This window comes from Opisthocomus hoazin, chromosome 15 (assembly GCF_030867145.1).
Source record: "Opisthocomus hoazin isolate bOpiHoa1 chromosome 15, bOpiHoa1.hap1, whole genome shotgun sequence".
NCBI lineage: Eukaryota > Metazoa > Chordata > Aves > Opisthocomiformes > Opisthocomidae > Opisthocomus > Opisthocomus hoazin.
In genome coordinates, this window is record NC_134428.1 from 23,799,174 (window position 1) to 23,814,799 (window position 15,626).

The 15,626-nt window shown below is 50.5% G+C and overlaps 1 protein-coding gene across 5 annotated transcripts in view; it reads right to left on the bottom strand.

The window, feature by feature from the left end:
- CACNA1H (calcium voltage-gated channel subunit alpha1 H) overlaps nt 1-15,626 on the bottom strand; it is a 257,855-nt gene that overhangs the window by 117,855 nt on the left and 124,374 nt on the right. For all 5 annotated transcript variants that reach the window (XM_075436240.1, XM_075436243.1, XM_075436239.1 and 2 more), the window contains exons 3-5: nt 8,740-8,851; nt 5,052-5,185; nt 210-307 (exon numbers count right to left, since the gene is read on the bottom strand). In XM_075436240.1, the coding sequence (XP_075292355.1) occupies nt 210-307; nt 5,052-5,185; nt 8,740-8,851 (344 nt within the window). The remainder of the gene's footprint in view (nt 1-209; nt 308-5,051; nt 5,186-8,739; nt 8,852-15,626) is intronic.

Below are 15,626 nucleotides of genomic sequence, written 5' to 3' on the forward strand. Positions count from 1 at the left end.
TCACAATAACGTTGGAAAACAGCCACGAAAATTTGGCCATCCAGGTATAAAATCTACTCCCTCGCCCTTTGGTAACACTGATAATCGTAATAAGTGATCTCTAACTTGCCATTAAAAATCAAAATAAAGGAACTTGCTCTCAGCAGCACGACAGCAGACTACTACCGAGTGGGCAGCGTGGCTGCGGTGCAGATGAAGGCGTTACTTACTCGGGACCCTGTTAATGGCTCGTAGCGGCCGAAGTACCCGGACGGTGCGGATCGCAGACAAACTCACGTTGTGTCCGTCCAGAGAATACTCCATCATGCTGCGGGGGGAAAAGGAGAGGCGTCAGGATGCGGGATGCTCAGTCTCTGGGCATGAGGGTGCTGGGACTGCCTGGGGCTGGGGCTGTCGCTGCCTGTGTGCTCTAGGAGCCACAGCCCGGGCTTGCCAAACCACCCACTCTGTGTTTGCAGCTCGTCGTGTGCGTCATGCTGTCAATGGGCGATATAAGGGATGTTTCACCCTCTAAGAGACTGAAAATACCCACAGGAGCAGCGATGGCGCAGGGGCCGGCAGGCAGATGGGCTCCCAGGCTGCAGGCAGGACTTGGCATGACAAGGAGCTGCAAAGTCAGAGCCACAGCAGTTGGGGAGCCCCCAGCTATCCGCTCAGCTCCCGCAGCCGCGCTGCTCTCCCCTGCCGCCAGCTCACTGCTCTCCGGCCGGCGGCGCATCCGCAGCCTTCCCGGGGAGATCACTGCGCAGCTCCACGCAGCTCAAAGTCAATACCATGTCTCTGCTATTACACCCCCTGCTAGCACCCAAGCATAGTTTCACGCCAGTTTATCTCTCCCCCTGCGACAAAAATGTGAATAACCAAGCCAACAAGTGACGTTCAAGTAGTTTGGTTTCCATTTTGTTATTAAGAATAGGGAACGTTTTCTTTTTCATGCTCCGTCTCCATTTCACATAAACATTTCTCTCCTGGGCTGGGAAGGATGTTAAGTCGGTTTTCTTGCTCTTTTATAGCAATGAGTGGCAAATGTGTGTAGTGTTGTTTTTTTAATGGGGTTATGGCTAGTTAGCATGGCTGTAATTACAATTTATGAGTTTGACTACAGGGAAGCACTTGTAAATATGTCACAAATCTCTCACCACGCCTGTTCAAATAACATAACAGCATCAAAAGCAACCCTGCGAGCAAGCTGCTGGATCCCACGGAGAAAGAGGTTTTGTTTTGTTTTTTTTTAAAACAAACAAACAGATATGGAAGGAGGAAGGGAAATAGGAGCTGAACTGCTGCAGCCTGGCGCTTCAGAAGCTTCAGTGGAAAGAAAGATTTTCAGCTGCAGCATCCTGCAGCCAGGCTGGACCAAAATCGTTATGTGCCATCAAGAAGCAACAGCCGAATGGACTGAAGCAACAGCTGAATGGATTTCAGGCGACAGCAGAAGGAGGTTTGGTTTTGGGCCAGCCTTGCTCAGGAGCATCACTGCCCGTGTGCCTGGGCTCTGCTCTGCCGGAGCCTTGCACGTCCTATTTGATGCCTTGCCCTGCTCTACAAAGTTTAATTGGGAATAACTCGATGTTCTGATGTTTGCTTCTCTTTGCTCTTTGTCCTGAAGCCGTTTGGTGTAACGCCACGATACCGCAGGCATTGCATTGAGGTGACTTTGGCCTGTTAAACTTCATTTGCTGTGCAGAGGTCCTGGTGATTTTGAGCTGGTTTTAGTGGTAAGCTGCCAGAGGTATATATATATATATACATATATATATATTTTTTTTTAAGTAGTTAGTGAGTCTTTATAAATCAAAACCACCTTAAAGCTAGTATGTAGGAACTGAGCTGAACATGATGAATAGCTTCAAAACTCAGCACGGCACGAAAACAGGTTTTAAATCTAACGTGTGTTCATTAAGCAGCCGGAGCAGAGCAGTGGGAAGCAGCCCAGAGCCGCCCGGAGGACCACACAGTGGGGAAAACCATCGGAAATGCCCGTTCACACCTGCGTCGAGGGGCCTGGAGCCAGCACCAGGTGCCTGCTCTGAGCAGACCTTGCAGGAATAGACACAGCATTGTTTAAAGTCCCCGAAGCAAACAGCGCCGAAGCCTGAATCTGTTCGCTGGCGTGGTCCCAATACAGCACACTCACAATTTATCGGGTGGCTGAGTAAGTGGATTTTCGTGTAACTGATACAGTTTTTGAACTACTAATAGCATGTAAAAGGAGTATGAAATGCTCCAGCGGGAGCTCGTTTTGTACTCCGGAGAGCATACGCAACTGCCAGCGTGTTAAAGGGCCAACTCCTGGGGCCTCACTTTTACTTGGCCCTTGGAGATTCAACGGGGCTGATAAAAGATGAATAATCCAGGATTTGGCCTAGGAAACAGACTTTCTGACCCTGATACTTTGGACTTCCGTGGTACTCCCTTTAGGATTTGAAAGTAAGTCTCAGGGGGATCTACACTGCCCACTGAACCCAACCTGAAACACTTGATGGATTCCAGATTGGGCCTTCTACAAGCAGTGGAAAACATTTGAAACCTTCATGAAAAAGTCAAAAGTTTCTTTGTCAAGGCCAGGCTTGGGGTCCTGTTCTCACATCACACCTGTAAACCAAGAATACCCTGGAAACGCCTGGCAGAAACCTGCTGAAGCTGAGAATTTCGGGTATGTAGGGACCGACGGTCTGGGTGGACTGGCACTTGGTCGGAGATTCCCCACAGCCTCTGGGCACTGAAGAAAAGGAGGCACAGGCCTTTGCAATGTCTTCTACCATGAACAGTCCTTCAGTTGTCAAGTTCAAGATGTCCAAAGCAGACCATATGAGCCTGCAGCATCTCCAGGGACTGGATGCACAAGAAAGCTCTCTGGTTTCAGCTCTGGTGGACAACATCTCTGACGTTTGGGGAACGCTTTCAACTTGGCTGCTGGGTAGACTGAAAGGACGTAAGCTCCATTCGGGCTGAAATTTTCCAGGGTACATTTCTCAGGCGAGCAAAACATGAAAGGGCTTTCAGTGCTGGAACAAACTTCAGACACAATCTGTTGCTAGAGGCAGAAGACATGTTTATTTTGTAGTTTCCCTGCTCACCCTCCGCTCTCTTTGGTACACTTATTAGTAAGCCAAATCAGCTTATCTGTGGAGACCGAATGGGGCAAAGAAGCAGGCAGCGTTGCCTATCACTTGTTCCCTTTCTTATAAAAAAAAGCCTCATAGTAACTTCATCACATCCATCCTCTTGCTGGAAAAAACAACTCTTGTTATTCCAGCAGCGTGCTCCCTGTTAAACCACCTCCAGTTTTAGGCGCAGACACTGGATCAAAAGGTTGTGGTGGGAGAGGTGGGAGAGGTGAAGAACCCTAGCCCATCGCATGGCTTCTCCCTGCTGTCCACCGGCGTTACTGGCCAGTCCAGCTCCCAGACCAGCCGCTCTTCTGAGAGACGGGAAATAATGTCAGGTATGGCTCGAATACACCAAAATCATCTGGAGATGGCCCAGGATCAGCTAGAGCAGGGGCCGTTCCTCTTCTCATCTTCAGCCTGAGTAATGCCAGACTGGCAGCAGGGCTTCCCGTTGGGCTCTCCTGGTGCTTCTGCTGTTTTCATTCTTCTCAAACATATGCCACCCACAGAGGGTGGGGAAATGTCCTGGAAAACTACCAGACTGACTCACCAGCCACCTTCCCCCTCGTCCCAGGTGCTACATGACCAAAGATCCTGGTGCCAAACCTGGCTCTGAGGTACGAGCAGAAGGCTCAGCCTTTCTGCCTGCACGTGCTGTTTTATTCTCCCGCTTCGCCGGGATGATCTGTCTGATGATGTGGGGAACCTCTGCTCGCCCATCAGGAGAGCTCATCCTGCAGGTTCAGCATGGGGAAACGCTGTCGGCACGTCGGTTACAGACGGCGAATTTCTGATCCCGAGTTCCCCCTGTAACCACAGCCTTGCTCTTCCCCTACTACTTCTGGCTTAAACGCCGCGGCAGCTTTGGAAAGAAAAAATTATACACTGCTTCTTTTGTTGTTCTGCTGTTCTTTCCTGGGCTGTAACCACACACGGGTTCAAAGGAAGCTCTGCTCAGGAGAGCTCATGTTTTATTCAAACCAGTAAGGCCATTCCTAATTGTGTTCCAGACAAATAACATGGAGCAAAACAAAACTCCATTAGTGCAGTGAAGATTGTACATCACTAATGTAAGGGTGGAAATGCCCCAACATTACAGGAATGTTCTAATTAACCCCAGGCTGGTCATTATAAACCCACGGATTCAGAAATCAGGCAGAGCTCTGTAATTAAAGCAGTCTATCCCTTTCTAGGGTATACGACGCAGGTAAGAGAGCCTGGGGTTTCTAAAATCCATTTCTTTACAGAAAGAAGTTTTAGACTTGCCAAGCTTTTAGTCCACTCAGTTTTTCCCCATGGGTGTGAGGGAACTGGTGTCAAAAGCACACCGATCTTCCTTCTATCTGTTTATTAACACATCCTGCACAAATAAGCAGCGGTGGGAGACGGTATGAAAAAGTAAACCGAGAGAAGTTTACAGGAGGCATTTGCATGCACTTGTAATTTGGGTCAACCTCTGGCCAGCTTCTTCCACCAGGATTTCAACCTTCTAAACCATATTTTTGGGCTAGATTTTCCTTGTTTTGCCAATTTCTGCCTCTCTGCCTCACTCTAAAGGTGCCACACAGCAGGAGCGGGGCTGAGCTGCTGTGTGCTTTTTCCACCCGTTCTGGAGACAGCAGTCTTCACCGCGAGCACTGGGACATATTGGCCATTGCAAGGACTAGATCAGCGTGCGCTTGATTTGACAGAGATGACACCGGTGAAAGGATTGCTACTGAAAACCTGACATTGCCCTGACGTTCATACCCCATGCCATAATCCGGCGTGGTTGCCAGAGGTGAAACCAAACGACACTTCTGAGACTTTTCCTTAGCTTGAGCCTGGCAGCTTTCACAAGGTGCTATGAAAACCAGCCAGGACAGCCTACAGATTTGGCTCTCTGGGGTTTTCTTGCTTTCACTGCAAAGAAAAAATTTATGAGGTTTTGTTACTGACCCCGCCATCACGATGAAGAAGTCCAGGCGATTCCACGTATCTCCAAGGTAACACTTCTGCCCGAAGATCCCCAGAGCCACCATCTTGATGACCATCTCCACCGCAAAGAAAGCGAAAATGAAGTCGTCAAATGCCTGGAGACCAGTAAAAGATTATTACAGTCAGTTCTGCTGTGCTTTCTTATCCGGGAAAGGGAAAGAAGAGACACGAGTGCTCCCACCACAGAGGCACTCTGTATGCCCTGACAGACGCTGCAAGGCAAAGCACCGATACCAAAGTGCCCGCTACCGCGCTCAGAAATGAAACCTGCAGCACCCGATGGGTGATTGCAACCCTCGAGCATAGCTCCTGGGTCAGCCCACTGCCTGGGAAGCATCAGCAGCCTCTATTGCTGGCAAAGACACAAGGACATCACTGTTGTGTAGGCTGGATATGTTTCTTGGCATTTAAAGCCTCTGCATTCAACAGCAGCTTGTGGATGGGTCCACGAGGTCTCAGCAACTTGCAGTGGAAGCTGTGTTTCCAGACTGCGCAGCTCACACCTCCTAGAAAGAATTTGTCCCATCTAACAGAGAGGGACGTGCTTCACCTCTGATGCCTTCACGGACTCGTGAAGGGACCAGGTTCCTACTCACAGACCCAGACACAGCCAGCAGTGAACATGCACATGAACCAGAGGCTGAAGCAGTAACTATAAGGGCAGTTCTGCTGCACATGAGGAATGCCCGGAGCGGTTCCTCGGGGTGCAGAGGTTCGGGGCATCCCGCTGGCAAGCCTGTGTGCCCAAGCGCCGGAGCCTCTTGATGAAGGTCAAAATGTTGGGGTTTAGATTACTGTGAAAGCGAGAAGAGAAAATAAAGGTGTGCAAATTAATCCAGTCCTGCCCTACAGAACGTGCCTCAGCCTTTACTTAGAGAATGATTCTGTAGGGTAGTGGGGACTTGGACAGCTGTGATTTCTCCAGCCTTCCTGGGGACTAGAGGTATGTGGGCGTACTTGAAGATACCATGAAATGGACTTTTGTAAATACTCTTCTACATGATGCCTGTAAACTTGAACATCAGGAGATACAGATTGCTTTTAAACCACGTGCAGAGGCTTTGTTGTTTTGAATGTCAGACTGGATAAAGCACAGGAACTTCTCGATCTACAGACACGACTGCTGCTGTCCAGACCACTCTCTTAACGACCATACTGTTTGGTATTGTGTCTCTGGCACTTCCATATTGAGGCCTGAGTGGATTAACAGTAAAATTAACAAAGCTTCCACATGAAGCCAAGTCCCCTCTGTGCATCCATGTACCTCTGCATGGCTGTGTGTGAGCACCATCTTCTCTGGCTGTTGGCTTTAGCAACCAATCTTTCCCTTGATAAACCACACAGAAGTTTTGCTCTATTATTTCGGTTCATTTAATAACTGGCATCCAAACACCTCCATAAAGAAGTTCAGGCTTTTCTACCTCATATTCTGACTTCCATTCCCTCCTGCAAGCTGTGACAGGGTGAGGGATAATGATGGCTTTACTCAGAGCCCTCTTCTGCCTGCAAACCCTTCAGGATAACACTTTGGTTTTGGCAAATATACTCAATATGTTGTAATCGTTCAGCTGGTATTAGAAACCCAACCCAGTGCCTGGGCTCCTCGCAGACCGTATGCGTGTCTATCCCGGGGAGGACAGACCAGGCAAGCCGTAAGACTGCAACCTGATTAAATGATGAAAAAAAGGAAGCAAACAATGCCACCTCCTTGTCCAGGCAGGATTCCCTTTATCTGCCTGGACATTTTGGCAGGGATGGGCATTGTCCAAACAAAGTCCCACGTGGGTGAATACACGCAGAAAAACATCAGGGACGTGGAGTGTGACCTTTCAGGAGACATTGGACACTTTCTGATGAGCTCTCTGGGAGCAGCTTAGCCCACAGCCGCCTGCGGTGAGACGTGTTCTGGTGAAGGAGATGGACAGCCCACCTCTGGATGCTGCTTCACACCAACCCTGAGCCTGACCCTCTGCGACGATCCCTATGCTGGGTGCCTCTGGTGGCAACAGCTTCTCCAAAACTGACCTCATTGCATTACAAACCTCTAGCGGCTTCTCAATTCATCTGGTTTACCTGGCTCTGTATTTAACAGGTCCTCTTCTAAGGCTGAAAGAGGGTTTGATGATAAACCCTGCTGTTCCTGGCAGTTGCAGGCAGTTCTGGACTGATCTTTGAAAGAGGCAGGAGAAGGTGGTTGGAAGGATCCCACTGGCCTTCCCGTACAACTGAGATACTCAAAGGGAAGTAAAGCAGCAGATCTGTGCAGGATTTGAACGAACCAGGCCCGTTACACCACCACACATCGGTAGTCCCTGCCTGGGTTGATGTAATGCATCAGAAACAAGGCAAGTGGGTTCCAAGCCCGAGAACTGAGTTGCTGCAGGAAGCCCAGCGCCAAGGTGCAGCCCACACACCAGATGCTGCCGGGATGTGCTTCCAAAACGAATCCCGCAGGCATATGGCAGTGAGGGGATTGCCAGGACGCAGCGAGGGATGCAGCGACAAGCGTGCAGTTCTGGGTTCCCCAGTTCCAGTTCTGGGCTCCCCAGTTCAAGAAAGATGAGGAGCTACTGGAGAGAGTCCAGTGGAGGGCTACGAGGATGATGAGGGGACTGGAGCATCTCTCCTAGGAGGAAAGGCTGAGGGAGCTGGGCTTGTCCAGCCTGGAGAAGAGAAGGCTGAGAGGGGACCTTAGAAATGCCTCTAAATATCTGCAGGGTGGGTGTCAGGAGGACGGGGCCAGACTCTTTCCAGTGGTGCCCAGCGACAGGACAAGGGGCAACGGGCACAAACTGAAGCAGAGGAAGTTCCAGCTGAAGATGAGGAAGAACTTCTTCCCTCTGAGGGTGACGGAGCCCTGGCCCAGGCTGCCCAGAGGGGCTGTGGAGTCTCCTTCTCTGGAGATATTTGAGACCCGCCTGGACGCGGTGCTGTGCAGCCTGCTCTGGGTGACCCTGCTTGGGCAGGGGGGTTGGACTAGATGACCCACAGAGGTCCCTTCCAACCCCGAACATTCTGTGATTCTGTGAAGCGTGACGCCCCGCTAAGCTTGGGGTGGCCAACAAGGGGCTGTGAGCTTTGTACGCGTACGCATTCCCCAAAGGTCAGTTATCCTGGCACTTGGCAAAGCAGCACTTCAGCTGGTCGGCTCTGCTGCGGAGGAGAGCTGGCGTGGGCTCGTCCCGTGCTTTTTTGTTCATGAAGAAGGGAATGAAATGGCAAAGGCACCGGTGCTGTCCTGCACAGATCAGACTGCAGCAATCCAAGAGATGCAGTGAGCTGGCTGGAGTGGAACCGACTGTGAGCAAGAGATTCCCTGCAGCACTGGCCATCCTGTAACTAAAAAGTGTTCAACACTTCCAATGGGAGCTGGATGCCCAGTTTTGAGCACCCCTACTCTTACTGCTTGTTTAGAGAGAGGATCTTGCTGGGCTAAGTCCAAATCTGTCAGCCTTTGGGTCTCACCTAGGGCCACGGCAGCAGGTCTCCTTGGAGGACAGAGTCTGCATTGGAAAAACCATCCCTACTGGAAGGGCTTTTACGGCTGGATCCTGGGGAAAAGGGACAAGATGGGGCTCCCAGCTCCCAGGATGGCCACCCCGCATCACCCCCCATGTCCCAGGCAAGCGGGGCAGCAAGGGATCCTTACCTCCAGGATGGTGCACCGCTCCGACTGGCACTCCACGTCCTCGCAGGGCTGGAACATGCCCAGGGTGACGCAGTTCAGGAGGATGACCAGCATGCTGACGTGCTCGAACCAGGTGAGAGGAGGGCGTTAAGGAGACCACACGCTTCAGCTTCTCCCCTCCCGATGGCCTGGACACTGAATCGCTATTTAGGTGTCAAAAAGCCTTCCCTCCTCCCGCAAGCACAAAAGAAAACACTGCCAAACATCCCAGATCTGCTAAGGTTTGAAGTTTTTGGCAACTGAGGAGAGGGCCTTAGAAAGGGTACTCCTGTTGAGATGAAGGGACAAAGGATGCCTTTCATTTCCCACACAGCAGCAAAGTCAGAGAAGCACAACCAGGCCCACGGCCACGCTTTCCAGCACCTTCCTCTTCTGTACTTCATGCATGCCCAGGGGCAGCTGAGAGCACAGCCGCCTCTGTCCTCCTCCCACAGCAACTTTCATCTGCAGATCTCAAAGAGTTTTACCAGTGAATCACCCCACACGTTCGCTAGCATTTACTCTTTCACTACCAAGCTGTAGCAAGCAAGACAGACGGATTAATTCAGGCATCACCAGAAACCTGGCTTTTGTCCAGTTCCTTGCTCCAACCAGTGAGGTTTCTCTCCTTGTTTCCATCTCAAGTCATGGGAATCGGTGCTGAACGAAGGCTATCTCCTTCCTACCCAGTTTCTAAGTCTTGAGGAGCTACAGAGTCCATTTTGAGCTCTACATCACAACTGAGGATGGAGGCAAATCAAAGCCAAGCTGGTGGCACAAGGTGGTAGGGCCAGGGATGGTGGCATGTTGGGATACGGGATGTAAACCAGGACCGGGGTGCACAGCACAGGCTTCGAAAGGGATGGAAAGGGCTCAAGGTTGGATGTCTCTGGTCGCCAAAAAAAAGGCCATATGCTCTTACAGAACTGACCAGTGCTTAACTGCACTAACATTAATAGTCTCAGAGTATTAAGTGGTGGTTTGCATCAGTGCAAAATAGGCCCAGAGCTTACAATTATTGCTGCTGGTATGACTATTAAAAATCATAAAAAAAGATTTTGGGGGAACTAAACAGGAGTTTCACAAATTAAGCATGAATGAGAGAACTGTTCTTTGGAAAACAATTGGAAACATCTGTGTATGAATAATAAACCTTTCTGCTTTCCAGCACCCGAGTGTATGTGAGCAAGAGCTCATGGAGAAAGCAGCATACAGACATTGTGTTATTTCTGATAACAACAGTTCTCCTGCTCTGGAAATGTGAACAAAAATACCTACCATATTTATCCCTGCTGCTTTTAGAAGTCTTTTATCTGGCATTTCAGCGGCTCAGCGTAAGATTTATCGCAGCGTAAGATTAGGCAAGTGCAGGGCTGCAGTCTGAAACTAGTTTTGCACACACGCTCTCATTTATCCAGATGAAACGAAAAAAAGAGAAATCAGCAGGGTGAGGTCCTGCAGCTTCCCTAAAACCTGAACCCAAACCACTTCTTGTTTTAGAGAGGGCTTTAATTTGAAAATTCAGAGCTAGGGACGCTTTGGAGCCCATGCTGGAAACCAAACACGTCAGACTTGGAAATCCGCTTGTTTGAAATGGAGTTGCATGAAATCAAACAAACAAATGAAATGAAAACCCAGGTCACCCCGCCAGTGGTGCAGAAGGAGCTGGAAGAGGCCCAGGCGAAGCCCCTGGCCACAGCCCCAGGGGACCCGTGCGTTGCTGAAACACCAACGTTGGTTCATTCTAATTTCTCCCTCCCTTCAATGACTTTTCTTGTGATTTTTGACATCTTTAGGGGCTCTTTGGATCCCCTTCCCTTTTGCCTAATTAGCAGCAGAGTGGTAATCCCGCTCCATGGAGAAAAGAGCCCGCATCAGACCCAAACAAAGGCCACATCCTACTTACAATATTTGTATTGCTTGATGGGATTCATGTGGAACTCCCTGTAAACAAGGCTCCTGCGCTATTCCCAGGGTGCCTGCAGTTGCATTCATTTCACTTATTAGACTTTGAGGTTTTTTTTCCCTTTAAAGCAAAAAAAATAAAAGCATGTGGATTTTGAACTGTTAAAAAAAACCCCAAACTGTGCTGATGAATTAGGTCTCCTGCTTCCTCCGGAGGAGGGGAGCACACTGGCCCTGTACCTGGATTCTCCAACCTTGCTCCTCCATCCTGCCCTGGGACACTGACCGTGGGCTCGTGCCGGCTCCATCCCCTGTTGCTCCGGCAATGGGGAATTGTACGACCTAGGCTTTTCCCTGCCACAGGAGTGATCAGGCTTTTGAACCCACCACCCACCAAGGGCTGCTGGTTGCATGACTGTCCTCCAGCCTCCTCTCCACCGCCTGAGCCCTTCTTTCTAGCAGAACCGATCAAGAATTAGATTTTGTTTTCCACTAGAAAACACTGATTTGTCAAAAATGAATGGTCAGCCTAGACCAGTTATGACAGCAACATTCAATGAAGAGAGACTTTTTTACATACAACATGGAAGAGCACAGCGCACTGCTGAAGGGAGTCCTCAGGAGGACGGGAAATGCTGGTGGATGTCGGGGTCTCCCACACCCCGGGGTCTTCGGGCTTTGGGGTCGGTGCCTGTTTGCTGCTCAGATTGCTCTCATCGTGATACAAAATGATAAACATGTGAAAAAGGAAATTTTCTGAGCAGAAAACCTGTCTGCTCTCTGGATCTGGCTTCTGCCCCTGATTTTTTATTTCAGTGGAGTGATGGAAGCTTCAGGCTGAAGATGTTTGTGGAGTAAAGCCCCCATTCTGCTGAGCTACCCTGGAGCTTTGCTCAGGCACTCTGCTCATCAGATCTCTAAAAAACTTTTTCCTTTCCTTTCCTTTCCTTTCCTTTCCTTTCCTTTCCTTTCCTTTCCTTTCCTTCCCTTCCCTTCCCTTCCCTTCCCTTCCCTTCCCTTCCCTTCCCTTCCCTTCCCTTCCCTTCCCTTCCCTTCCCTTCCCTTCCCTTCCCTTCCCTTCCCTTCCCTTTCCTCTTTCCTTTCCTTTCCTTTCCTCCCTTCTAAATGATCTAATTGTGTTTTTTAATGGTTAAATGATCACCTGCAGGAGAAGAAATGTCACTGGAGTTGAAACGAGTGCCCTGACTCCTTAAAGGCAGGCAGAGCCATCACTGTTCCCTGTCCATCCAACACCAAAGCCGAATTCGGTGTCTTTCAGGACGCCAGAAGAGTTGTTTTAATTTTCTAACAGAAAGAAGAAAGGCTCTCCCATAGCTTTGCAGCCACAGATGTTTAGGGGCTGTCAGCGTAGTCAGCAAGGGTCAGCCACAGCTGCGAGATGGAAATAGGCAACGCTGCTGCACGTAGAAAGCAAAGAGACAAAAGAAAACTTGTGCTGCCTTTGAAGAAAAGGCTGAAAATGTGGAAGAAAATCCACTGTAGGGAACAGTTTTGCTCTGGCTGGAGAACAGACTGGAGGAGGGAGGAGGAAGCCCCTGCTCAGGGCTCAGACGTTTCCCGTGGATGCTCCCGTCCTCCCCCACCCCCGAACCCTTCCCAAGGGGATGCGGCTGGAGAGGTCTGAGCTGAAAGGGCCCGTCCCTGCTCAGCCCCTCCAGCCCACCTTCTCCTCCCGTGCCTGCGGCTCCCCCAAAAGGCATTAAGCTCCTGCCCTATTTATTTTCACATCCGATTAATGACAGTGAAATCCCTAATTCAAAACCAGGATTACCCGGAGTGCTCTGCCCTAATGGGACTAATCCTCCCTCACGCCGGTGCACAGATACTCAAGGGAATTTCAGTTCACTCCCCCATTCCTTGCTCCTGCCTCCAGAGGAGCCCAAAAGCTGTGATTTAACCCCTGGCCAGCTGCTTTTCCAGAGCCCTCCCAAGCCATCCAGCCTTGAGCAGCCATGAAGAGATGCCCCAAAGCAATCGCCCTGGGCGGCGGGAGGTAATGGTGCTTTGCAGGGTGGGATTATAGAGGGCATCTTTTCACAGCATCCTCCCCACGGAGCCTGGGCCAGTTCAAAATGCCCAGCAAGAAAGAAAAGTCCCATTCTTTCCCCATGGTGAGGGGACTGGAACATCTCTCCTACGAGGGGAGGCTGAGGGAGCTGGGCTTGTTCAGCCTGGAGAAGAGAAGGCTGAGAGGGGACCTAATATATACTTACAAACATCTGAAGGGTGGGTGTGAGGAGGATGGGGCCAGACTCTTCCCAGTGGTGCCCAGCGACAGGACAAGGGGCAACGGGCACAAACTGAAGCAGAGGAAGCTCCAGCTGAACATGAGGAAGAACGTCTTCACTCTGAGGGTGACGGAGCCCTGGCCCAGGCTGCCCAGGGAGGTGATGGAGTCTCCTTCTTTGGAGATATTCAAGACCTGGCTGGACAAGGTCCTCTACAGCCTACTGTAGGTGACCCTGCTTCAGCAGGAGGGTTGGACTAGATGACCCACAGAGGGACTGGCTCGGCATCCTCCTGGTCCTCCGGCAGCAGCAGTGGCCGCGATCCTCTAAAACTGTGACTGTGCAAAAATGGGTACTTCTGAGTTACCATGGCAACTGCTGCTCTCCCGGCTGCTGAAGCAGCACCCAGTCTAAAAGCTGCCAACTTCGCAACTGGATTTGAAATGAAAAAGATGTAAAGGGGAGATCTAGACTAACCGCTGGAGGCAAAGATAATTGCAAAAGATTGGCTTAATATTTCTTCCTCTGCCACAAATTCCCAGGCAATGACATCTCCAGCGTATCCGGGCCGAGCTCAAATCCCTGGCTGCCCTTCGGGCAGGAGCTGGGGAGCTGCAGAGCCCTGCCCGCCCCGGGGGGCTGCACCCGGCCGCACAGCACCGTGCCGCGGGATCGACACAGTCCCTTACTCTAAAATCTAACCCTGAGTTTAGAAGAGGCAAGACAGAAACCAGGCTCTGCCCCAAAACGTTCTTGGCCCCACCTGCTGTTCATGCAACGGTTGAAGCTGATGCTCTCCTGACGCTGATGGTCTCCAGCAGCTTTCCACAGGGTTTTACCAAAACCTCCAGGGAAAAAAACAGTGGCTTGAGGATGAAGAGCTCTTCTTGCCAGAAGATGCCTCAGCACATGCAAGACTTGCTCTTCCTTCTCACCTCTGCCGTGCCAGTTTAGCTGGTAAAGCCTTGACTCAAAAGAGAGATGGGAATTCAAGAGTGTGTTGAAGCAGTTGCTCGAGTAAAGCTCAAGGGCTTCCAGCAGTAAAACCAAATGGCAGGAGCCCAGCGCAGAGAGCTGAGGTTGGGTGGCCACTCGTTGGCTTCACATCACCTACCCACTGGTATCAGTGCCAGGGGATGTGTTTGAGGAGTAAGAAACCCTAAATAAAGCTGTGCAGGAGTTGTGCGTGTGTCCTGCCCAGAGGGAGAGGTCCCGGCACCTCCCGATTCCGTCAGCAGCCCCTGCCCTCTGCCACCGGCAGTGAGGTTCAACATGGCTCCTCTGTCACCAAGGCAGTGACGCAGCAAGACTCTCATCTCCTAAGGACACTACCGACTGGTAAAGGAACCCATCTAACAAACACAGAAAAAAAAAAAAAAAATTGTCTTCAAACCTACTTTCTGGTGGGTCCAGAGCAGACCGGGACATCAGAGTCACTTTGCACCTTAGGGTGCAGAGTGGAGCGAGGACGCCTGCAGTGGTATGGCATTTCATAGCATCAACGGTTCTTCACGCTGCGAGTGTTTCCTGAAGACAGGATTGCATTTGGCCTCTGATTTAATGTTTTCTTTTCCTCTCTCCCTTTTTAAAGCAGCCCACTTGTGGCTTTCGCCTCACCGACCTCAAGCCCCAAGCCGAGGAGCAGAGGAATGGGGCAGAGGCCGGTGTCACCGCTGCACGCAGCCCTGCCCAGGGGACGAAACCCCGAGGGAGAGCTTGAACACCCTGGAACCAGACTTTAGAACGGACTTAACACCGTTGAGTTTTTGGCAACTGAACAAACCTAAGCCAAAGCAGAAAGAAGCCGCGTCCTCACCGAGGTCACAGCACTCACGCTGTGCTCTGCATCCGTTTAGCTCAACCAGTTTCGGCACAGATCTCACTAAACCGTAAGACCAGTCCCAGCCAGGCCTGATGGCTCCATCTCCTACGGAGATGGCTTCTACACCACGACATGTGCAGTTGCAGCCAGGAGAAAAGAATGACTCTGCTGAACTGAAAAAGGCCAAAGCCAAACCCAGCATGCCCCAGCTCCTTCCCACCACAAACCTCTGCTTCTTGGCCCAAAGGGAAAAGTAAAATTAACAGCAATGATGCAACTCGGACCTCTGTCTCACGCACTTTAGCCAGCAAAACAATGTGGAGAGTTCCTGTTTCTAGAAGACTTTCAGATCCCCGCACATTTGTGCGATGCTATACGAGCATTTCTTAGCCTGCAGGTCAAAGTGCAATATTTTCTTTAAAAATTTGAAGATTCTCTTAAATATAAAAATGAAAGACTTAAAAAGAAACAGCTTGTCTTGCTAGAAAGCTAGGTTTTCAATGCAAATTGCACAGGTACAGAGCAGACTGCTGTGCCTGCAGCCCTGGTTTGTGTCGTGTTCACTTCTCGTCTGTCCCTTGCCCACTCCCAACACTGCCCAGAAAACTCCAGTGACGCGGGTACAGGTCAGGCTCAGACGTACCATAAGGCAACTGGTCTCCTTCACTGGGCAGTTCAGCCAGCCTGTGCCTCCCCATTTTCGGGGAGATAATCTCTACCATCCATCACTCGAATTCTCAAAATATTTCTGCAATAAACACAGGAGAAAATGCCAGGACTGTCTTACCAGTGTGTCGCAAACTCCCTTGCTTTCATCCCATGCCTCGTGACGAAGGACGTGCTGCTTCACATTCCCAGGTCCTTCAGAGGGATCAGACCCAGCTTCTTTTCAA